The 22403-nt window shown below is 52.5% G+C and overlaps 2 protein-coding genes across 6 annotated transcripts in view; one reads left to right on the top strand and one right to left on the bottom strand.

The window, feature by feature from the left end:
- RASAL1 (RAS protein activator like 1 (GAP1 like)) overlaps positions 1-19277 on the top strand; it is a 39144-nt gene extending 19867 nt beyond the window's left edge. For 2 of the 5 annotated variants that reach the window (XM_011928678.1, XM_011928677.1), the window contains 14 exons: positions 1246-1334; positions 2669-2786; positions 2931-3084; positions 3451-3515; positions 3801-3913; positions 6523-6715; positions 10489-10629; positions 11486-11630; positions 12839-13011; positions 14386-14523; positions 14612-14747; positions 16475-16595; positions 17868-17920; positions 18488-19277. In XM_011928678.1, the coding sequence (XP_011784068.1) occupies positions 1246-1334; positions 2669-2786; positions 2931-3084; positions 3451-3515; positions 3801-3913; positions 6523-6715; positions 10489-10629; positions 11486-11630; positions 12839-13011; positions 14386-14523; positions 14612-14747; positions 16475-16595; positions 17868-17920; positions 18488-18627 (1779 nt within the window). In that variant the 3' untranslated portion in view covers positions 18628-19277. The remainder of the gene's footprint in view (positions 1-1245; positions 1335-2668; positions 2787-2930; positions 3085-3450; positions 3516-3800; positions 3914-6522; positions 6716-10488; positions 10630-11485; positions 11631-12838; positions 13012-14385; positions 14524-14611; positions 14748-16474; positions 16596-17867; positions 17921-18487) is intronic. The other 3 variants (XM_011928680.1, XM_011928681.1, XM_011928679.1) reach the window with 3 other exon arrangements.
- A 1262-nt stretch (positions 19278-20539) lies between these two features.
- Positions 20540-22403, bottom strand: part of DTX1 (deltex 1, E3 ubiquitin ligase) — a 54847-nt gene continuing 52983 nt past the window's right edge. Inside the window, exon 10 of the mRNA XM_011928730.1 lies at positions 20540-21853. Coding sequence (XP_011784120.1) covers positions 21629-21853 — 225 coding nt within the window. The 3' untranslated portion in view covers positions 20540-21628. The remainder of the gene's footprint in view (positions 21854-22403) is intronic.

Below are 22403 nucleotides of genomic sequence, written 5' to 3'. Positions count from 1 at the left end.
CAGGATGGTCTCGATCTCCTGACCTCGTGATCCGCCCACCTCGGCCTCCCAAAGTGCTGGGATTACAGGCGTGAGCCACCATGCCCGGTCCATAGGTTCTTGGAAACTACAGCCTTAAGCAAAATGACATACTGTATGCTGTAGGAACTTAACTCTTATTTATTTATTTACTTATTTATTTATTTATTTAGAAGGAATCTCCCTCTATTGCCCAGGATGGAGTGCAGTGGCATGAACTCAGCTCACTGCAACCTCCACCTCCTGGGTCCAAGCAATTATTTTGCCTCAGCCTCCCAAGTAGCTGGGATTGCAGGTGCACACCACCACATCTGAGTAATTTTTGTATTTTTAATGGAGACGGGGTTTTCCCATGTTGGTCAGGCTGGTCTTGAACTCCTGACCTTAAGTGATCTGCCCACCTCATCCTCCCAAAGTGCTGGGATTACAGGCATGAGCCACCCACCCAGCCTTAATTCTTGTTTATAGTAATTAGCTCATGGTACATTTGATTTCGTTATATGTTATGAGTCAGGACTTACCGTACTGGCACATGGATGAACCATTACACTAAGTGGAAAAAGCCAGCCCCCGCAAAGCACATATGATTCCATTTATATGAAATATCTAGAATAGGCAAATCTACAGACACAGAAAGTAGATTAGTGGTTGCCAGGGGCTGGGGGGCACGAAGTGACTGGTAATGAGTAAGGGCTCTTTAGGGCTCATAGACAATGTTCTGGAATCAGCAGCACAACTAATTGCGGTAACTCTGTAAATATACTAAAAATCATTGAATTGTACACTTTTAAAAGGTGAAGTGTTTGGGATATGAATTACATCTCTATAAAGTTATTTAAAAAGAGAGAGAGGGTGGGGTTTGAGTGCCTCCAGGGCTGTCCTTATGCCTTTTGATAGATGAAATTTATGTGCCTAAACAGAGCTGAAAATACACTCAGTCCAGACATGCTATCTCTAGCAGCTATGTGACCTTGGGTAAATCACTCCATGTCTCTGAGCCTCAGTTTCCTCAACTGTAAATTAAGTGTCCCTGGGAGGCCCTCGGAAGCCCTCAGTGTCCTGGCAGGAGCTAATAATTTGGGACTTGTAGGAGAGAAGGAGGGGGCCCCTGGCAGGCCATTCTGCCCCTCTGTGGGTGGGCAGTCTGTTCTTCCAGGTCTAGGTGAGACCTGAGCCGGTTAGGGCAGGCCATGACCTGGCTGAGGGTCTGTGTGTCTCTCCCGAAAGGTGGAGTTCTCTCCGAAGACCCTCCAGCAGAAGCCACCCAATGGCTGGTTCCGCCTCCTGCCCTTTCCCCGAGCCGAGGAGGATTCTGGGTAAATGTGGGTGCAGAGGGAGGCGGCCAGGCTGGAGCCATATCGGGCAGCATCCATAGCTTGTGGGCAGAGCCCATGCCAGCCCATGCATTATCGCTATGCCACTTCATTCATGCATTCATCCATTTAACAACTGGCTATGGAATGTCTCTCAAGGTGTTTACATAAGTCCGCAGGAGTTCACTTTACACCCATTCACCCGTTCGTGTGCAAACACGTTGGCTCGCACTTGATATATATTCAGAACTTTGGGTCCTTCCACACCTGTCCATACCGTTCATTCTTGAACACACTTATTTATACCATCTCCACTTGCCTGTCCCATCTATATCCATCAATATCAGTTCACACCTGTTTATACTGGCCTCACCTATTCACACCTGTCCACGCTTGTTCACACTGTTGACACTCATCTTCACTTGTCCACACATCCTTTACATATTTGTGCACACCGGCCGCATCTATCCACTCTGGCCACACCTGTTTACGTTGTTTGTATACATTCCTATTTATGCCTGTTCACACCTGCCTATCCCTGTTCACACCTGTCCACACTTGTCTATACCTGCCTACACCTGTCTTGTTTTGCAAACTCCCGCCCTCCTCCCATATGTTCCCATTGGCCTCTCTTGGCTCTCCACATCTGCCCATGCGCTCTCCCATAAGAGCATCTTTCATTTTCTTTTCTTTCTTTTTTATTTTCTTATTTTTTATTTTTACTTTTTTGGAGACGGAGTCTCGCTCTGTCGCCCAGGCTGGAGTGCAGTGGTCGGATCTCAGCTCACTGCAAGCTCCGCCTCCCAGGTTCACGCCATTCTCCTGCCTCAGCCTCCTGAGTAGCTGGGACTACAGGCGCCTGCCACCACACTCGGCTAATTTTTTGTCTTTTTAGTAGAGACAGGGTTTCACCATGTTAGGCAGGATGGTCTCGATCTCCTGACCTCGTGATCCACCCTACTCGGCCTCCCAAAGTGCTGGGATTACAGGCGTGAGCCACCGTGCCTGGCCTCTTTTTTATTTTTTTAGACAGAGTATCGCTCTGTCATGCAGGCTGGTGGAGTGCAGCGGCACGATCTCAACCTCTGCCTGCCAGGTTCAAGCGATTCTCCTGCCTCAGCCTCCTTAGTAGCTGGGACTACAGGCGTGTGTCACCACATCCGGCTAATTTTTGTATTTTTAGTAGAGATAGGGTTTCACCATGTTGAAGAGGCTGGTCACAAACTCCTGACCTCAAGTGATCTGCCCACCTCAGCCTCCCAAAATGTTGGGATTACAGGCATGAGCCATCACATTCGGCCAGATCTTTCATTTTCTTGTGATCTGATCCTGGACAGGGGAAACCTGGGTGCCCTGCGAGTGAAGGTACGCCTGATCGAGGACCGCGTCCTGCCCTCCCAGTGCTACCAGCCTCTCGTGGAGCTGCTCATGGAGTCTGTGCTGGGGCCAGCAGAGGTGGGTGTGTAGCAATGCAATGCTACCAGGAGAGTGCTGGGGGTCTGGATCCTGGCCTCCCCCTGCCTCACGGAGCCCTATCTAGGCTCATCTGCTTTGGGGTCTCAGGGGCCGAGGTCACTTTTGTCTCCCGCCCCCACCCAGGAGGACACTGCTAGCCCCCTGGCCTTGCTGGAAGAGCTGACCTTGGGGGACTGCCGCCAGGACCTTGCCACCAAGCTGGTGAAACTCTTTCTTGGCTGGGGACTGGCTGGACGCTTTCTGGACTATCTTACCCGGCGTGAGGTGGCTCGGACCAGTGAGTTGCCTGCACAACCCCTGACATCACCGCCCTCAATGGTGGGCTTGCAGGAGGGTCCCTGGGGAGAAAAGGGGAGGCATCAGGCAGAGGGAAAGGGCTCCTTTTTCTGTGGGTTCCTGTGCTGTGCACCCCAGACAGTTGGGAGCCCAATTGCGGCTCAGGCCCTGGTTTTGCTACTTGTGAGCTGTGTGACCTCAGGCAGTTCACTTAACCATTCTGGGCCTCTGTACTGTGAATGGGGTTGATGTTTTGGGTCTTCCTGATTCTTGGGGCTGGAAGAATCATGACCCCCACCTTGGGTGAGTGGGTTGAGCTAGGTCTAGCTCCCTAAATCCCAGCAAACACTTCCTCCTGTCCTCCCAGTGGACCCCAACACCCTCTTCCGTTCTAACTCCCTGGCATCCAAGTCGATGGAACAGTTTATGAAGGTGAGTAGGTGAAGGCCTGGGGGACTGGGCGCAGCTTCCTTGGGAACCTCCTTCCCAGTGCCTTCCCTGGCTCCCTCACTTGGCTGGCTTCAGAGGCTGAGCAGCCGAGCTGCAGTGCTGGTGGCTGGTGCCTGGCCTCGCCCTGAGTTGCACCTGGGTGTGTCCCCCACCCCAGCCCTGGCCTCTCTCTGAACCTCTTCCTGCATGGTCCCCCCTGCGCCCAGCTCATGGGCATGCCCTGGCCTCGCCCTCAGCCCCACCCCGTGTGGTGCCCCCTGCCCCCAGCTCGTGGGCATGCCCTACCTGCACGAGGTCCTGAAGCCTGTGATTAGCCGCGTCTTTGAGGAGAAGAAGTACATGGAGCTGGATCCCTGCAAGATGGACCTGGGCCGCACCCGGTGAGCAAAGCCCGAGGACTCTGACCCTCCGACGGCCCCCTTTGGCTACCTGGAGCCTTGTCTGGGGGGCTGGGTTCTTGCTGACTGCAACTCACCCTGGGGATACGACTGCGCAGGAGCTCGGTGGCTGAGCTCAAAGCCTTACACACACATCCATAGGTCTTCAGGCTGTGTAGTATAGGGGTTATGGTCAGGACTCTGATGCTAAGCTCCCTAGGTTCAAATGTTAGCTCTGCCACTATTGGTGGACAAAGTTGCCAAAACTTCTGTTCCTTAGTGGTTAAGTTGTTTTCTTGTTTGTTTTTTTTTTTCAAGACAGGGTTTTACTCTGTCACCCAGGCTGGGGTGCAGTGGTGTGACCACGGCTCACTGCAATGTCAACTTCCCGGGCTCAGGTAATTCTTCCACCTCAGCCTCCGGAGTAGCTGGGACTATAGGCACACACCACCACCCCCAGCTAAGTTTTTGCATTTTTAGCAGAGACAGGGTTTTGCCACATTGCCCAGGCTGGTCTCAAACTCCTGGGCTCAAGCAATCCTCCTGCCTTGGTCTCCCGAAGTGCTGGGATTACAGGCGTGAACCACCGCGCCTGGCATAATCAGATTTTTTTAAGATTAAAAAACCCAAAATATTGATCCTATGTTCTTCTACTTAATGCACACACTACTTCTAAAATGTCCCTTATTCAGCTGGTGAGAATATTGTCACCTGAAAGGTGGAGTTCATGACCTCTACTCCGTTAACTGAGTCATGCATGTGCTCCACAAGCATTAGTGATCTTTATTACTGTGGTGCTGGGGGTCCCCGACATTAGTGATATTTACTGCTGTGCTGCTAGGGATCCCCCAACATTAGCGATATTTACTACTGTGCTGCTGGGGATCCCTGACATTATGATATTTACTGCTGTGCTGCTGGGGGTCCCCAACATTAGTGATCTTTATTATTGTGGTGTTGGCGGTCCCTGAGTGGGCCTGCCTGCAAGGGAGATCGTGGAGTGCTCAATGAGATTGGGAGGAAGCAGAGCAGTGGCTAGGGTGTCATTCCACCCCTCCGTGGGCTCCTCCTCCTTTCTCTCCAGAACCTTCTCCTATCTAGCCCACAAGCCTGGGGCTGTGTAAAATGGTTGCTGGGATATCCACTGGGGACCGTGGCAGAGACAGGAGAGGATCTTTCCTTGTGCTGTCCACACCTTCTGACTACCTTAGAAGCAGGCATCACGACCCCTCTTACTGATGATGCAACTGAGCCTCAGAGAGGGAAGGCCACTTGCCTAAGGCCACACAGCCAGGAAGTTACAAAGCAGGGATTTGATCCCAGGCCCTGAGCAGAAGGGCACAGTCCATCTGTGAGACTCCAAGTCGAGGGCATTTCCTAGCACACTTGATAATGATGGAGGAAACTCAGTGGGCACCCATGGGGACAGGGGTATCTGGGGACCTGAGCAGGGCAGGGTGGCAGGCAGGCTGTGGAGTTGGCAGTCCTAAGTTCTATTCTCAGCTGTACCATCTCCCCAGTAACCTCTCTGAGTTTCAGTTTTCTTGTCTGTTAAATGGCAACAAGTAAGGCTACTTACCCCATCAAGTTGCTGTTAGGGTTAAAAGAGACTGTGCCAGAGACGAGTCCAAGGCTCAGCACATTAGGTCCAGGACACAGTGGAGCTGAGAACCCCCAGCTCTCAGTCTGGGTGTGGGCAAGACAGACCCTCAATCTGTAAGGAAAGAAAGGAACACAATAATAGCAGATAGAAAAATGCTGTTCTATCATCCACAAAAACAAAACAGTGATTGAGTGCCAGGCTCTGGGCTGAACACTGAGGATACAGTGGGGAACAAACAGTCCCAAGTCCCTATTCTGGGGGGAGACAGATAATGAGCAACTGGAAGAAGAAGGTTTGTTTGTTTGTTTGTTTGTTTATTTATTTATTTATTTATTGAGATGGAGTCTCGCTCTGTCACCCAAGCTGGAGTGCTGTGGCACGATCGCGAATCACTGCAACCTCTACTTCCAAGGTTGAAGCGATTCTCCCACCTCAGCCTCCCGGGTAGCTGAGATTATAGGCGTGCACCACCACACTGGGCTAATTTTTGTATTTTTTGGTGGAGATGGAGTTTCACCATGTTGGCCAGGCTGGTCTTGAACTCCTGGTCTCAAGTGACCTGCCTCCTTGGCCTCCCAGAGTGCTGGGATTACAGGCATGAGCCACTGTGCCTGGTCGGAAAAAGGTTATTGAATGGGACCAGGGAATGGGAAAAACGAGGGAGGGGAGAGGCCTGCAATATTCCAGAGGGTGAGGACAGGGGCAGCCTCACAGGGGAGGGGACATCTAAGCAAAGACTTGCAGGCGGTGAGGAAGGGAGTCTTGCGGAGATTTAACATTTAACGGGAGAGTGTTCTGGTGGAGGGAGATGAGCCAGTGCAAAGGCTGCAAGATGGGAATGAGCTCATCGTGTTTAAGCAACAGCAAGAAGCCGGGTGGGAAGGGGCAGGAAGGAGGCTGCGGAGGTCGGGGGAAGATGGGTCCCCTCTGAGTTCAGCGGGGCCGGTGGAGGGTTTGGGGCAGGCAGATGCTGTGTCCGGAGTCTGAGCTGCTCCGCCGGCCCCTCCAGGAGGATCTCCTTCAAAGGTGCGCCCTCGGAGGAGCAGATGCGGGAGACCAGCCTGGGGCTGCTGACGGGCTACCTGGGGCCCATCGTGGACGCCATCGTGGGCTCCGTGGGGCGCTGCCCGCCCGCTATGCGCCTCGCCTTCAAGCAGCTGCACCGGCGCGTGGAGGAACGCTTCCCCGAGCCAGAGCACCAGGTGCGCCGGGATGGGAGGCCCAGCCTGGGGACGGGCTGGAGCTTGTCCAGGGTCACTTGGAGGAGTCAGGACAGAGCTGGGACCAGAACCCAGGCTGCCTGGGGATAGCGTTCCTGGCAGGGTCCGGGTCCCAAGAATGATAATAATAATAAAAATTGGCCGGGTGCGGTGGCTCACGCCTGTAATCCCAGCACTTTGGGAGACTGAGGAGGGTGGATCACTTGAAGTCAGGAGTTTGAGACCAGCCTGGCCAACATGGTGAAACCCTGTCTCTACTAAAAATACAAAAATTAGCTGGGCATGGTGGCTCACACCTGTAATCCTAGCTATTCCGGAGGCTGAGCCAGGAGAATCGCTTGAAGCCAGGAGACAGAGGTTGCAGTGAGCGGAGATTGCACCATTATACTCCAGACTAGATGATAGAGATCGATTCTGTCTCAAAATAAATAAATAAATAAAACAAATAATAATAAATATAATAATAGCAGCTAATACTCTATAACCTGGTAGCCTGACCATGGGCCAGATCTTGTTTTAGGTGATTTATGTATTTATTGCCCTATCTAATCATCACATGCAGCCTGTGAGGTGGATACCAGGATTATTCCCATTTCACAGAGGAGAAAACTGAGGCCCAGAGAGCTTAAGTCACACAGGTAGAAAGGGGTGATGTTGGGACTGGCACTCACCCAGGCAGGTTGGCTCCTGAGTCTGTGCTCATGACCAGCAAATAATAGAGTCTGGCACAAAGTAAGTGCTTCTTAAAATTCCTGATGTAAGACAGAGAGAGGAAGTAAGAGAGAAGAATGCAGATCTGGCATACAGTAAGTGCTCAGAAACACCCAGAATAAAGTCTAAAAATAAATCTCTGCAGGTGTAGTGCTATACTAACAGATAGAAAAGTTGAAAACTCAGATGCTGTGAGTTTCAGGCAGGTGAGGCACAAGAACAAAGTAGGTAGCGCGTGGGGTGGTAGGGAGTCATACAGACTGTGACCAACTGGAGCCCCCAGAGCTTGTCTAAAGGGGGCAGCTCCAGGGGATCACTGCTGTATAGAAATGGAAGCCCAGTACTGCCAGATCTTTAGAGATTCTGGATTTTATGTGAGGTCTGTAATGTATGTATGTATGTATGTATGTATGTATGTATTTCTTACTAACTTTTGAGACGGGGTCTTGCTCTGTTGCCCAGGCTGGAGTGCAGTGGCACGATCATAGCTCACTGCAGCCTCTATCTCCCAGGCTTGAGTGATCTTCCCACCTCAGCCTCCTGAGTTGCTGGGACTAGAGGGGTGCATAACCACACCCAGCTAATTATTTATTTTTGTAGAGACAGGGTCTCACTGTGTTGCCCAGGAGGATCTCAAACTCCTTGCCTCAACCAATCCCCCTGCTTCAGCCTCCCAAAGTGCTGGGACTACAGGCATGAACCACTGTGCCCAGCCTGGACTCTTATGTTTCAAATGTCAGCATGAATTTACCTGAAAACCAAACACACAAAAGAATTTTGGGTCAAGCATTACAAAACATCTGTGGTTGGACTGGTCAGTTTGCGACCCCCTGGTTGAATGCTCAGCACACCTCCCGAGGTGGCTGTCATTGTCCTCACTTGCAGATAACATCAGCTGAGATGAACTCTTATGTAGTGCTGATGTATCAGACCCAGGGTTCACTTTGCAGAAAGATCTGAGACCTGTTACATGTTGGCAGTGTCGTAACCCACTTCCTAGAGCCTCATTTGAGAGCTTTTGATTTATTCCACATCTCTCTCCACTTACTGTTTACAGATGGGGAAACTGAGGAACAGAGAGGTAAAACACCTTGGCCAAGGGTTTTCTAGACTCCCAGCTGGGATCTCTCCCCTCGCCCCGGTTGAGGAGTAAGCTCTGGGCTTTGACACTGAGGTGTAGCTTGGCTTACGCCTCACCTTGCTGGGCTCTCACCTGGGCTGCCAGCAGAGGTGTTAAGTGGGGCACAGCTGTGGCAGGGAACAGGGAAGAAAGGGAGGAGGCCAGCTCCCCAGACAGCCTAGATCTTGTGTGGTGAGTCAATATCAGTGACACCCGAGTGTCCTCTAGTTCTCAGCCCCCAAGGTGGGCCTGGAGTAGGGACTTTCTCAGGCCCAGGGAACCCAGGGAAGCCCCTTTCTCTGCTGCACTGACACCGGTTCTTCGCCCTCAAAAAGGAGGAAACAAATGAGCTGATGGGAAGACTAAAATGACCCTGGACTACAGATGGTGGTGGGGTAGTGGTGGCCTTGGGGACAGTTCAGGGCTCCAGATGGAGGAGAATGTGCTCCCTCTGGGCAGTTCCAGGTACCCAGCTCCTGCAGGGCTCACTGTCAAGGCCGAGATGCCCCAGGAAGGTGGTACATGCCCCGGGGAGGGCATTGTTTCCTGTGTGACTACAACCTCTAAATAAACACAGGCGCAGACTCTCAGGCTAAATATAGCCGGGCAAGTGTGAGAGGTGGGTGGGGAGCTGGTCTGGGGGGAGCAAGATGCACCCAGGATGGAGGGGCACCCTTCCCTGAGTCACCTCTGCTGATGCTGGAGAACCAGCCTCACCTTTAGATGGGCCAGGCCCCGGATTCACATGGAGGGGAACCATACTCTAGTTTGTAGAGGGCAGAGGTTGGAGGTGGGGAGGTGCACACAGGATGGACTCTGGAGCCCATTAGACTGGGTTCACTACTGAGCCTCAGTTTCCTCATCTGAAAAAAATGGGATAATAGCACTTATCTACCCACACGGGGTTGAGGACTAAATGTGATAATTCAGGCTTGGTTTCTAATACTTGGTGAGGGCTCCTTGGTAGCTGGTGTTGAATGGTAAGAGAGTGTGGTGAAGAACAGAGTTCAAATCCTTGGCTGGATGAGGTGGCTCATGCCTGTAATCCTAGGACTTTGGGAGGCTGAGGTGGGTGGATCACCTGAGGTTAGGAGTTCAAGACCAGCCTGGCCAACATGGTAAAACTCCATCTCTACTAAACAAACAAACAAACAAAACCACAAAAAACAAAAACTGGCCAGATGCGGTGGCACACGCCTTTAATCCCAGCTACTCTGGAGGCTGAGGCACAAGAATCACTTGAACCTGGGAGGTGGAGGTTGCAATAAGCAGAGATCGTGCCACTGCACTCCAGTCTGAGCAACAGAGCAAGACTCTGCTTCAAAAAAAAAAAAATTCAAATCCTGCCTGAGTCCAACTCCTGGCTCTGCCACTTATAGCCGTGTAGCCTTAGGTGAGGGACCTTCCCTCTCTGGGCCTCAGTTGCCTCTGCTGTAAAATGGAGATATAATCCTTCCTGGGGTGAGTATTAAGTAAACGAATGTATAGAGAGGTATCTGTCCTGCTGCTGTTATTACCATAAATCACAGATCTGGGTTTGAATCCCGACTTTGTCACTCATTAGCTGTGTGAGCCTGGGCAAATCGCTTGATGTCTCTGAGCTTCTGCTTCCTCATCTGCAAAATGGGAATCATGATGGTGCCTCCCTCTTAGGGCTGTGCTCTTGGCATAGTGCTTGGCACAAAGCCAACTCTGAGGACATCTGGCCAAATCTGCTTTTGTAGGATTGGTTTTGTTACTTCATTTTTCAGGTGGGAAAACTGAGGCCCAGAGAGGAAAAACTTTCTCGGTCCGCCATTGTGGCTTCCTGGTCAATTCCCCATCCCACTTCTCTTTGCACCACGAATTTCTAGTCCTTGCTGCCTCAGTTTACCCAGCTGGGAAATGGGTTTGGGGGGCTCCTCTTACCTGCTGCTCCTCCCAGCAGGATGTGAAGTACCTGGCCATCAGCGGATTTCTCTTCTTGCGATTCTTCGCGCCCGCCATCCTTACCCCAAAGCTGTTTGACCTGCGGGACCAACACGCGGACCCCCAGACCAGCCGCTCACTGCTCTTGCTTGCCAAGGTGCCAGCCGTGGGGTTCCCCCATCCTGGGTGCTCTTAGCCAGGGAAAAAAGCGTGGTAGGAGCAGAGCTGGGAGGCCAGACCCGCAGAAGACCCAAAGAACACCCAAAGAAAGCCAAGTCTGAAACACGACCATTAGCATTCCATCCCAAGGGTGAAGGCAGTCATTATGCACTCCAATTTCCCCTTTGGAAATGAAAACCCAACCCTTACAGAAGGAAAGTGGAAAGCAGGCTAGCAGTCATTCACACCTTAGTATGAATTAGATCATCCTTTGCAAAGGGCAACAACTTGAGATTCTTCATGACAGTATGCAAGGTAGGATTGAGCAGTCCTGGCAGGGGGAGGGTCTGGGCTTTGGAGGGAACAGAATAAGGTCACTGGGGGGTGCAGATTCCAAAAAGAGGAAGGGGAAACAGATATCACCCAACGAAGGCATTGAGTCTTCTTATTGATTTATTTTTTTATTTGAGACGAGTCTCACTGTGTCACCCAGGCTGGAGTACAGTGGCATGATCTTGGCTCACTGCAACCTCTGCCTCCTGAGTTCAAGTGATCCTCTCACCTCAGCTTCTGGAGTAGCTGAATTTACAAGTGTGAGCCACCGTGACTGGCTAATTTTTGCATTTTTAGTAGAGACGGGGTATCATCATGTTGGCCAGGCTGGTCTCGAACTCCAGACCTCAAGTGGTCCGCTTACTTCGGCTCCCAAAGTGCTGGGATTACAGGCGTGAGCCACTGTGCCCGACAATAAGAGTCTTCTTTTATTGAGCACTGATTTGGGAGCCAGCAGTCCACAGAGGGCCTTCCCCTCTGCTGTGACCTTGGCCCCAGCATCCCTCGTTTCTTTGCTCCAGGCTGTGCAGAGCATCGGAAACCTGGGCCAGCAGCTGGGCCAGGGCAAGGAACTGTGGATGGCCCCCCTGCACCCCTTCCTGCTGCAGAGCGTCTCACGTGTGAGAGACTTCCTGGACCGGCTGGTGGATGTGGATGGGGATGAAGGTGAGTTCCTGTGGTCCTGCCACATCTGGCTTCTCAACCCAATTGGGACACCACTCAGGGACTTCCCCTTTCCCCCACCAGCTCCTTAGCTCTGAGAGTGTGAATCTGTGGGTCAGTCAAGTCAACTAACATTTCCTGACACTTACTGTGCTAGGCCCCAGAGATGAACAGAGCTCAGGTGCTGTCCTCCAGGCCATCCTAGCCAACGTGGGGATGTGGCTGTGGGCAGGATCATGGCATGGTGTGCATGCAATTGACATCTATTAAGCGCTTACTAAATAATAGGCACAGTTCTAGGTGCTGGGGATGCAGCAGTGAACAAGACAGAGAAAATCTGATCTCACAGAGGTTTTATTTTGTTGGGGACCACAGGCCATTAGCAAGATAAATAAGCAAGTTATGTGGTATGTTAGAGAGCTGTAAAAGCTAAGGGGGAAAAATAGAGGAGGAAAGAACAGAGATCTGAAAGGGAACAGGTAGAGAGCCGTGAGAATCCCAGGGAAGAGTGCCAGGCAGGGCACGGCATGTGCAAGGGCCCTGAGGTGGGACAGAGAGTGGCACTGAGGACACCCGTGAAGAAGAGTGAAGTGGGGGCAGTGGGGAGGCAAAGAGGCAAGGCCAGAGAGGTGGGGGGCCAGATCATGTGGGGCCTCATAGGCCTTGGGAAGAATTTTAGCTTTGACTTGGAGTGAAACAGAATCACAGCATGATTTGTAGCACAAAAGTTGTGGTTGAATCCATACCATAATGTGGGGCTCAGGTCATAACCTAGTTGGATCCCAGTCCCGCTGGAGCAACCTGTCAGAAGGTAGAGCCTAGTTGTGGCATGGTGGGGTCCCTGTGCTGCTGGGGTGGGTTGGCGGGGCTGTGTCCTGGCTCCCTGAGCATGGTTAGATGCAGGACATTGCCTGGGTGGGACCCCATAGGGTGTGGCTACCCCTGCTGGCTGCCTGCACACTGTCTGCAGATTTCTCTGGTTGGAGAGAGGTCTTTAAGGGCTACTTTGCCTGCCCCCTCCTCCTGGCCTCCATGATTGCATTCCCTATTGAGGCAGTGGAGTCTGAAGTCATCGTGCTCATCCTCCCACCTCTAGGGGAGCAGAGAACCATGCCCATCCACTGAGGTCCTCCCTGGGCATGCTAGTGGAGTAAGGTAAGCCTGGATAGGGAGGGCTCACTGTCTACCACCTCTCTTCTCCCATTTCCCAGAAGCTGGTATCCCAGCCCGGGCCCTGTTCCCGCCCTCAGCCATTGTTCGAGAAGGCTATCTGCTGAAGCGCAAGGAGGAGCCCGCCGGCCTGGCCACGCGCTTTGCCTTCAAGAAGCGCTATGTCTGGCTCAGTGGGGAGACCCTCTCCTTCTCCAAGAGTCCTGAGTGGCAGGTGGGGTTCCCGTCCACAATGGAGGGCTTTCCAGGGGTGGCCTTTTTCAGGATGCTGCCTCTTTGTACACAGGGGGAAACTGAGGCCCACAGTGGGGCAAGGCCCCAAGGTGCCATAACAACTTAACAATGACAAACTCTCAGGACAGGCTCTGCTCACAAGTTCAGGCCAATGTGGGCACAGGACACGGACAGGCACCATCACACATCCTTCAGAATGTGCACATGCGGTGGCGGGGATATGCCTCCCAGATGTGGAGGCACACAGGACAGGGACGATGCTGAACCGCTCTCCAGTGCTCCCACCCAGATCTAGGGCACATGCTAGACAGACTCATAACATTGAATGTGTTCACTAGGAACATGTGCAGATGTTCAGGCACATTCATCCAAGCATTCATTCACTCGTTCACTCATTCAGCAAACATTATTGAGCCTATTGTATGTCAGTGTCCTAAGCACTAGAGATACAGGAGTGAACAAGACAGGTGAAAATCTTGCCCTTGTGGGGCTGGCGTTCGTGACTAGAATGCCCCGAGACACGTGCTGGAGTCTCCCGAATGGGGAGCTGTGTGCACACCAGTAGATGATGACAGCCAATGCTGGGAAGGGAGTCCACGCTTACTGTTTCTATTTTATCAGGAGAACAGAGATTCTAGTGGTCATTTCTCTGGGTTCCAATTTTGGGTCCAACCGATGAGTGACCTTGGAAGGGTCATCTATCTTCTTGCACCTCAGTTTTCTCATCTGCAGGTTAGAGAGAATAACAGAACCAACCTCAGAAGTTTGTTGTGATAATTAAATAAGTTGATCAATGTAAAGTCCCAAGCACCATAGAAGTGGTAGCTATTATTAACAAGGAAACGGATTCCCAGAGAAGTTGTCACTTAAGACAGGTGGCTGGGCACGGTGGCTCACGCCTGTAATCCCAGCACTTTGGGAGGCCGACGTGGGCGGATCACTTGAGGCCAGGGGTTCGAGACCAGCCTGGCCAACATGGTGAAACCCCATCTCTACTAAAAATACAAAAAAATTAGCCTGGCGTGGTGGTGCACACCTGTAATCCCAGCCACTTGGGAGGCTGAGGCAGGAGAATGCTTGAATCGGGGAGGCAGAGGTAGCAGTGAGCCCAGATTGTGCCACTGCATTCCGGCCTGGGCGGTAGAGTGAGACTCTGTTTAAAAAAAAAAAAAGAAAAAAAGGATAGAGCAGGACTCACCCAACAGCTCACATGGATGGATGGACGAGCACACAGAGCACAGACTTACAGGGTTGAATGTCCCGCCTCTGGGAACTGACTCCACCTGCCTCACACAACCAGACAGAAGCTGTCCCCACCCCAGCCCTAGCCCCCAGCAACAATCCTCTTCCCCAGACGCGCCACTCCATCCCCGTGTCGCACATCCGCGCCGTGGAGCGCGTAGACGAGGGCGCCTTCCAACTGCCCCACGTGATGCAGGTGGTGACGCAGGACGGCGCGGGGGCGCTGCACACCACCTACCTCCAGTGTAAGGTGAGACCCCGCCGCGATGGGGAGCGGGTGGGGGTGGGGCGTCCCTCGGTTCCCAACCGCCCCCCTGATCGCCTCCCACCCGCTGCAGAATGTGAACGAGCTCAACCAGTGGCTCTCGGCCTTGCGCAAGGCCAGCGCCCCCAACCCGGACAAGCTGGCTGCCTGCCACCCCGGTGCCTTCCGCAGCGCGCGCTGGACCTGCTGCCTCCAGGCTGAGCGCTCAGGTGAGGAGGCAGCGCGGACTGCAGGCTCTGCCGGCCGTACCCGTCAATCAGTGGGTGTCCCACTTCCGCCTGGGCTGGCTGTGCAACCTTGGGCAAGTTACTCAACCTCTCTATGCCTCAGTCTCCTCAACTGTGAAATGAGGTTGATAACAGTGCCTTTCTCATGGAGCTGTGATAATTAAATGACTTGATTTACACAAAGAGCATAGGACGCTGCTTGGTGCATGCGACGTGTTATTTCTACTCACTAGGTGCCAGCATCCTGTGGCGCCTAAACATCATGAGCTTGTTCTCAAGGAAGATGAGTGCATAACCCAATTTTTTTTTTTCTTTTTTTTTGAGACAGAGTCTCACTGTGTTGCAAAGGCTGGAGTGCACAATCTCAGCTCACTGCAACCTCTGCCTCCCGGGTTCAAGTGATTCTCCTGCCTCAGCCTCCTGAGTAGCTGGGTTTATAGGTGTGTGCCACTGCACCCAGCTAATTTTGTATTTTTAGTAGGGACGGGGTTTCACCATGTTGGCCAGGCTGGTCTCGATCTCTTGATCTCAGGTGATAAGCCCGCCTCAGCCTTCCAAAGTGTTGGGATTACAGGTGTGAGCCACCGCGACCGGCCTTTTGTTAATACAATGTTATTAAGTGCCAACATGAGGCTTTTGAGATTCTAGTGGGTGCCTCTGACCCAGCCTCAGGATGGGGACTCAAGGAGGGCTTCCTGGAGGAAGTGCTGCTTAAATGCAACCTGAGTAGAGCAGAAGTTAAGCAGCGACGTTGGAGACAGAACTGGGAGCTGGGGCTAAGGAAGTGTTGCAGGTGTCATGAGCAAAGGCCTGGAGGTTGGGACAAGGTAGGCTGACGGTTGGAAAAAGGTCTTTGTGACTGGAGCCTAGAATGAGAGAGGAGTACTGGGAGAGGCAAGGCTACTGCTAAAGTCTAGGGAGCAGAAGTGGGGCTGGATGAGAGTGGAGGATGTAAGATTCAAAGGAAGTAGTGGGTTTTTTTATTTTTGTTTTTGAGACAGAACCTCTCTCTGTTGCCCAGGCTGGAGTGCAGTGGTGCAATCATGGCTCCCTGCAGCCTCAAACTCCTGGGTTCAAGCAGTCCTCTCACTTCAGCCTCCCAAGCAGCTGGGACCACAGACATGTGCCACCATGTGAGGCTAATTTTTTTTTTTTTTTTTTTTTTGAGATGGAGTCTCACCCTTTTGCCCAGGCTGGAATGTAGTGGTGCAATCTTACTCACTGCAATCTGTGTCTCCCAGGATCAAGCGATTCTCCCGCCTCAGCCTCCCAAGTAGCTGAGATTACAGGCATGAACCACCATGCCTGGCTAATTTTTGTAGTTTTAGTAGAGACGGTGTTTCACCATGTTGGCCAGGCTGGTCTGAAACTCTTGACCTCTAGTGATCCACCCACCTTGGCCTCTCAAAGTGCTGAGATTACAGGCATGAGCCACTGCTCCAGACCCAAGGGTAATTTTTAAATTATTTGTAGAGATGAGGTCTCACTATGTTGCCCAGGCTGGTCTCGAACTCTTGGGGTCAAGTGATCCTCCCATCTCAGCCTCCAAAAGTGCTGAGATTACAGGCGTGAGCCACCGCGTGTGGCCTAGAAATAGTAGGTTTGACGAGGGATTTTAGATGAAGGAGCATGGCTTGGCGACAGCCTGGTTGTGGAGGCTTCTGGAAGGGGAGGGGGCGTTACTGATGAATGAAGCTGTGTTCCCTCAGCTGCCGGCTGCAGCCGTACACACTCAGCTGTCACCCTGGGGGACTGGAGTGACCCATTGGATCCCGATGCTGAGGCCCAGACGGTGTATCGGCAGCTGCTCCTGGGGCGGGACCAGCTCAGGTGGGTGCCCCCACCCATCCCACTTCACCTCCTATGACCAGCCGAGCCAGCCCCCCACCGTGGCCTTGCTGTGTTCATTTATTCATTCTTTCCGTGTGCATTGGTGGATCTTCCCTTAGGGCATGGCCCAGGGTGGGGACTGGGTGTCTACGCAGTCAGGGCTTGGGAAGCATCCTCAGTGGGAGAGGTCCCTCATACAGAACTGAGTCTTGAGATCTTTTAATACCTGGGGCTCCAGAGACCCTGGCACAATTGACATAAAATCCTGGCCCCCTGCACTTGTTAAATGCCCTTGGATAGATCTCTTCCTTCCTGGCATGAGGATCACTATCACGGTTATTTGGTGACAGAGATTTGTCCCAGCTCACTACAGAGTGGGTTCTGAAGCTGACCTGCCTGGGTTCCAATCCTGACCTAGCCACTTACTAGCTGTGTGATCTTTTTTTTTTTTTTTTAAATATTTATATATTTATTTAGACAGAGTCTTGCTCTGTTGCCCAGGCTGGAGTACAGTGGCATGATCTTGGCTCACTGCAACCTCTGCCTCCTGGGTTCAAGCAATTCTCCTGCTTCAGCCTCCCATGTAGCCAGGATTACAGGCACCCGCCACCATGCCTGACTAGTTTTTGTATTTTTAGTAGAGATGGGGTTTCACCATGTTGGCCAGGCTAGTCTCGAATTCCTGACTTCAAGTGATCCACTTGTCTTGCCTTCGCCCTCCCAAAATGCAGGGATTACAGGCATGAGCCACTGCACCCAACCAGGCTGTGTGATCTTAAAAAAGTTGCTTAACTTCTCTGTACTTCAGTTTCCTCATCTGGAAAAGGGGAATACTAATGGTGGTGACCTTGTGCGTTGTCCTGAGGATCAGATGAGCTAATACAGCACTTTGTAGGTGTCCGGCCACATAGTTAGCTTTCAGTAAGTGGTAATGATGATGATGCTGATGCGGTGCGACCTTAGACAAGTTACCTAACCTCTCTGTGTCTCAGTGATCATCTGCATAATGGAGCTAATACTAAATACCTACCTCATATGAGTTTGTCATGACAATTAAATGAGTTAAACATGTAAAAGGTTTCGAATAGTATCTGGCACTCTAGAAATGTTTGCTGTGTAGATGATGATGATGATGATGATGATGATGACGATGACAATGGTAGATGGTGATGGTGATGATTCAGGAAAACTAATTTCTCAGAGAATTTCTGGGGTAGGAATCAGGATTGGGAATCAGGGACCAGATTTGTCTTTCTCCCTCTCACCTTCCAGGCTGAAATTACTGGAGGATTCTAATATGGATACAACTCTGGAGGCAGACACAGGTAAGGGCTCCTGTACCACAGAAGGTAAAGGCTGGGCGCAATGGCTCACACCTGTAATCCCAGCACTTTGGGAGGCCAAGGTGGGTGGATCACTTGAGGTCTGGAGTTCGAGATCAGCCTGACCAACATGGTGAAACCCTGTCTCTACTAAAAATTTAAAAATTAGCCGGGTGTGGTGGTGCACACCTGTAATCCCAGCTACTGGGGTGACTGAGACATGGGAATTGCTTGAACCCAGGAGGAGGAGGTTGCAATGAGCTGAGATCATGCCACTGAACTCCACCCTGGGCAACACAGCAAGACTCCACCCTGCCCCACCAAAAAAAAAAAAAAAAAAAAAGTAAGCTAAAGGGTTAAGGAGGTCCTTTTTTCCTCACAGGCGCTTCCCCACTGTCTCCTGTGTTTCCAGTCCATCATCAGGCCACAGGGCTGTGTGTGGGGACTCTTAAGGATTTTAGGGTTCTCAGGGCACAAGGCACATCTGCAGCGTGAGAAACCATCGGGTCCGGGTTACAGCAGCCTGCCTTGGACTGGCTGAGCTCCTGTGGCCTCTTGTCTCCCTCCTAGGGGCCTGTCCTGAGGTCCTGGCCCGGCAAAGAGCAGCAGCTGCCCGCCTGCTGGAGGTGCTCGCAGACCTGGATCGTGCCCATGAGGAGTTCCAGCAGCAAGAGCGAGGGAAGGCGGCCCTGGGCCCGCTTGGCCCCTAAGGAAATGCCACAGCTAGCCCGGAAGGAGGAGCAAGGAGGTGGGGGGTCCTCTCCTCAGCGCATCCTGCCCCAGGAATCTCCTGTCTCCTTGTACCTCTTTGATTCCGCGGTTTGGAGGCTCCCAGAGACGTACCTAGTCCTGTGTGCCTGGAGTCCAGAACTCAGGGCATGGAAGCCCTTTGGCAGGGGCCAGCTTTACACTGAGTGAATCTCGCTCTCTGGGTTCAGACTGGAGTGGATAGGATAAGGAATCTGACTTATTTGACTGAGACCGGGGTCTCTGCTTCACCAAACTGGCCTCTATCCATACCAAGGAGGCCAGCCTGGCTCTGAGCTGCTGGATACAGCTGGACCTGAATTCCTGAAGCCCATGTGATGTTGTTGCCCCAGATAGGCACTAAATGGGCTCACTCCTTCCTGTTTTTGTGTCTTCTAATCCCTATAACCTCACTGATTCTTCTGTACCCTGCACTTGGCCTAGGACCCCAACCACAAGCTTCCAGAATTAGGTACCCTCAGGAAGAACCAAGGCTGGGTGGGGGTCCAATGTGCCACACTCAAACCCTTGGAGCCTGGGAGACCTTGGGCCAGGCTCTTTGTCTCTCTTTGGGTCTCAGATTACCCTGTATAAAAAGAGGAGGCAAAGTCTAGATGTGTGGTTTTCAAACTGGATTCCAATGAGGTAGTTCAGGAGCCAGGGAGGGGTTTCTCTGACTGTGGGCCAAAGACTACCCGCTGGAATGTCTGCTAGAAATGCAGATTTCTAAGGCCCAGCCAGTTACTGACTCAGAATCTGAAGGTATATAAGGGCAAGAATCAGGGTTATTTAACAGATTCCTTAGGTCATTTGGATGAGCATCAGCTTTGAGGACCATAGGCTTGGGGAGTGGGCAATTTTATTCTATCTTATTTTTAGAGTCCGGGGTCTCACTCTGTTGCCCAGGCTGCAGTACAGTGGCATGATCATAGATCACTGCAGCCTCAAACTTCTGGGCTTCAGCGATCCTCCCACGTCAGCCTCCAGAGCAGCTGCGACTACAGGTGCAAGCCATCATGCCTGGCCAATTTTTAAATTTTTGTAGAGATGAGGGGTCTCGCTATGTTGCCCAGGCTGGTCTCAAGCTCCTGGCGTCAAATGAGCCTCCCGCCTCGGCCTCCTTAGTTGCTGGGATTACAGGCGTGAGTCACAGTGCCTGGCTTGCAATTTTATATGCCAGGGTTTGGGTTGAGGTTTTGTCTGAGAATGAACCACAGAGTACAAATGTTTGGGAACACGTGACTGGCAGAACTGGAAGGGCCTCCAAGGACTCATTTCCGGTGTTGTGTCACTAGGGGGTGGGACAGAAACCAAAGCCTACCTGGCAGGGGATCAAGTAGACCAGGAAAGACACGGTGCTATCCCGAGGCTGGCCAGCAGGGGTTGCCCGAAGCCGCAGCATCCACCAGAGCTGCAGGGGCGTCCTGGCATGTTGCAGAGAGGCTGATTTAAGGCTGGGGTCCATCCCTGCTTTTCCCTAGTTAGAACCTGACCCTCCTCCCCAAGGACAGGGTCCTGACGAGCTCCGAGATCCTGATGAGCTGATCACAGTGTCTCCCAGCTCCTCCGTATCCTCCCCGAGGCTCCCAGTTCTCCGCCCGAATTCCTTGCTTTTTGTCTCTTGTCATTGTGCCAGGGAGCAGACGTGTGCATTGCCTTGTGCTCTTGTGAAAGAGAAGGGTACTTTCACCTTTGCATTCTTGGAGACTAGGACTAGGAGGGTCTGTCACTGCTCCACCGCCCCCACCCCTTCCGGCTCGAGGCAATGACCCTGAAGTTGCCATTCTCTTGCAAGCCATCACTCCCCAATGGGGCTGACTGCAGCCCCCAGGAACAGAGCCACCCACCCCTCTCTTGGCAGGAAAAGACCAGGCGAGGAGGAGAAAGACCATTTATTTCTCCACCCACAGTGGGACTGGTAGGTTTTGAAAACAGCAATCGCTGGCATACCTTTAAATCTTGGCTGACTCCCACCGTGGCAGCCAATCAGCAGAGGCAGAGCTGGTGAGTTGCCTGGGCAACGGGCCCCTGGTTGGCCGGAGACGATTAGCCACCCCACTGCCCACTCCCAACGAAAGGGAAATTGACTCTCTGCTGTCCACTCTGCTTTAAAATACATGGGCCCAAACTAGGCCTCCTCCTCTCGCTCCTGAAGTCAGAAGCGCCAGCCTTTGGCTCTCAAAATTGGGAGCAATTTGGTGGAGAGGATGGGATAGGGAGGATGCGAGAACAGTGCCTTTATCTGGGACAGATAGAAGGCCTGGAGATGGGAAGGGAGAAGGGGATCAGAGTCCAGAGAGATGAAGAGGGACAAACACAAAAGCAGGACCCTCTAGTCCCCGCTTGCGCTGGCCATTCTTTTGTAGAACTGCCCAGTCATCTGGGGGCTTCCACCCCATGGGCCCACAATTGCCCAGCCAGTGGGTGGCAGACATGGGTGAAGACATGGAATGGGTGAGGCATCGGGGGTACACTGAGTTTCCCAAGTCCCTGTTTGTCCCCCGAGCCCTGGCAGGCCCCTAAGGGCTTGCCCTGCATCCTCCAGTTTGCAGACAAGGCTGTACAGATGCAACTGAGACACAGATGGGGATCCACATGGGGGGGGTCATGGGGTCTTTCTGTCTCTTCTCTTCCAGCCTGGGGGCAAGTAGAGGCACGTGGGTGTGCGTGCATGAGTTCAACGGGACATGTGTGTTTGTGTGTGAGGGGGCGGGTCTCTGTCTTTTTGGTAGGGAGGTTTCCAGTACTCTCTGCACGGCCCTCTCAGGGAGCTATGATTCGGAGCCAGCCTGACATGCCATCTCTCTTCATCCCAGCTGCCACCAGGCAGGTCCCCTGAATGGCTGTGGCTCCTTCTGCAGGCTCCTCCCCAGCCCTGAACCTGGGCCACCAGGACACACCTGGCGAAGGAGGCATTTGCCGGACCAGGGGCAAAGCAGGAAGGAAGGTGGGCAGCCTTGGGCCTCAGGCCTTGGCTGCAGCCTCGGATACACCCTGGGCTGTGAGCTCAGCCAGCACGTTGTCTAGGTAGCTAGCATCCGGGTAGCCGTGGCCCGTGAGGTTGGATCCAAACTCGGTCTTGTGATGGATCTCGTTCCACACCACGGTGTCCGACTCGCCCGTGGTGTTGGAGGTGCCGATAGTGAAGATGAGTCTTCTCTCCCAGGCCGTGATGAGCAGCCGCAGCACCTGGGGGGACAGGGACACGGTGGGGCTGGGCGGAGGTCACAGGCAGCCTCCAGCCCACCAGCCTCAGCCTCCCTCCCTCCCCTGCCACATCACGGCTACCTAATGGTTTCATCCATTGGCACCAACTATATACTGCTGGCTTTGCCATTTCCTTTACATTTGTATTTCCTGAACTGCCAGTAAAAGCTCTTTCCAAGTTATTTGTTTTTTCTTTCCTTTCCTTTCCTTTTTTTTTTTTGGCAGGGGGGACAGAATCTTGCTGCGTTGCCCAGGCTGCAGTGCAGTAGTGCCACCAGAGCTCACTGCAGCCTCGAACTCCTGGGCTCCAGCAATCGTCCCACATCAGCCTCCCGAGTAGCTGGGACTACAGGTAGGCACCACCAAGCCCAGCTAAAATTACAAACTTTTTGGAGAGACAGAGTCTCACTATGTTGCCCAGATTGGTCTCAAACTCCTGGCCTCCCATCTCAGCCTCCCCAAGTGCAGGGATTACAGGTGTGCCCCATTGTGCTGGGCCTGCCTGTTTCTTTTCTTTTCTTTTCTTTTCTTT

The sequence above is a fragment of the Colobus angolensis genome, unplaced genomic scaffold (genome assembly GCF_000951035.1).
Source record: "Colobus angolensis palliatus isolate OR3802 unplaced genomic scaffold, Cang.pa_1.0 Scaffold79, whole genome shotgun sequence".
In the NCBI taxonomy this organism is placed as follows: Eukaryota; Metazoa; Chordata; class Mammalia; order Primates; family Cercopithecidae; genus Colobus; species Colobus angolensis.
This window is presented reverse-complemented; position numbering and strand designations above follow the sequence as displayed.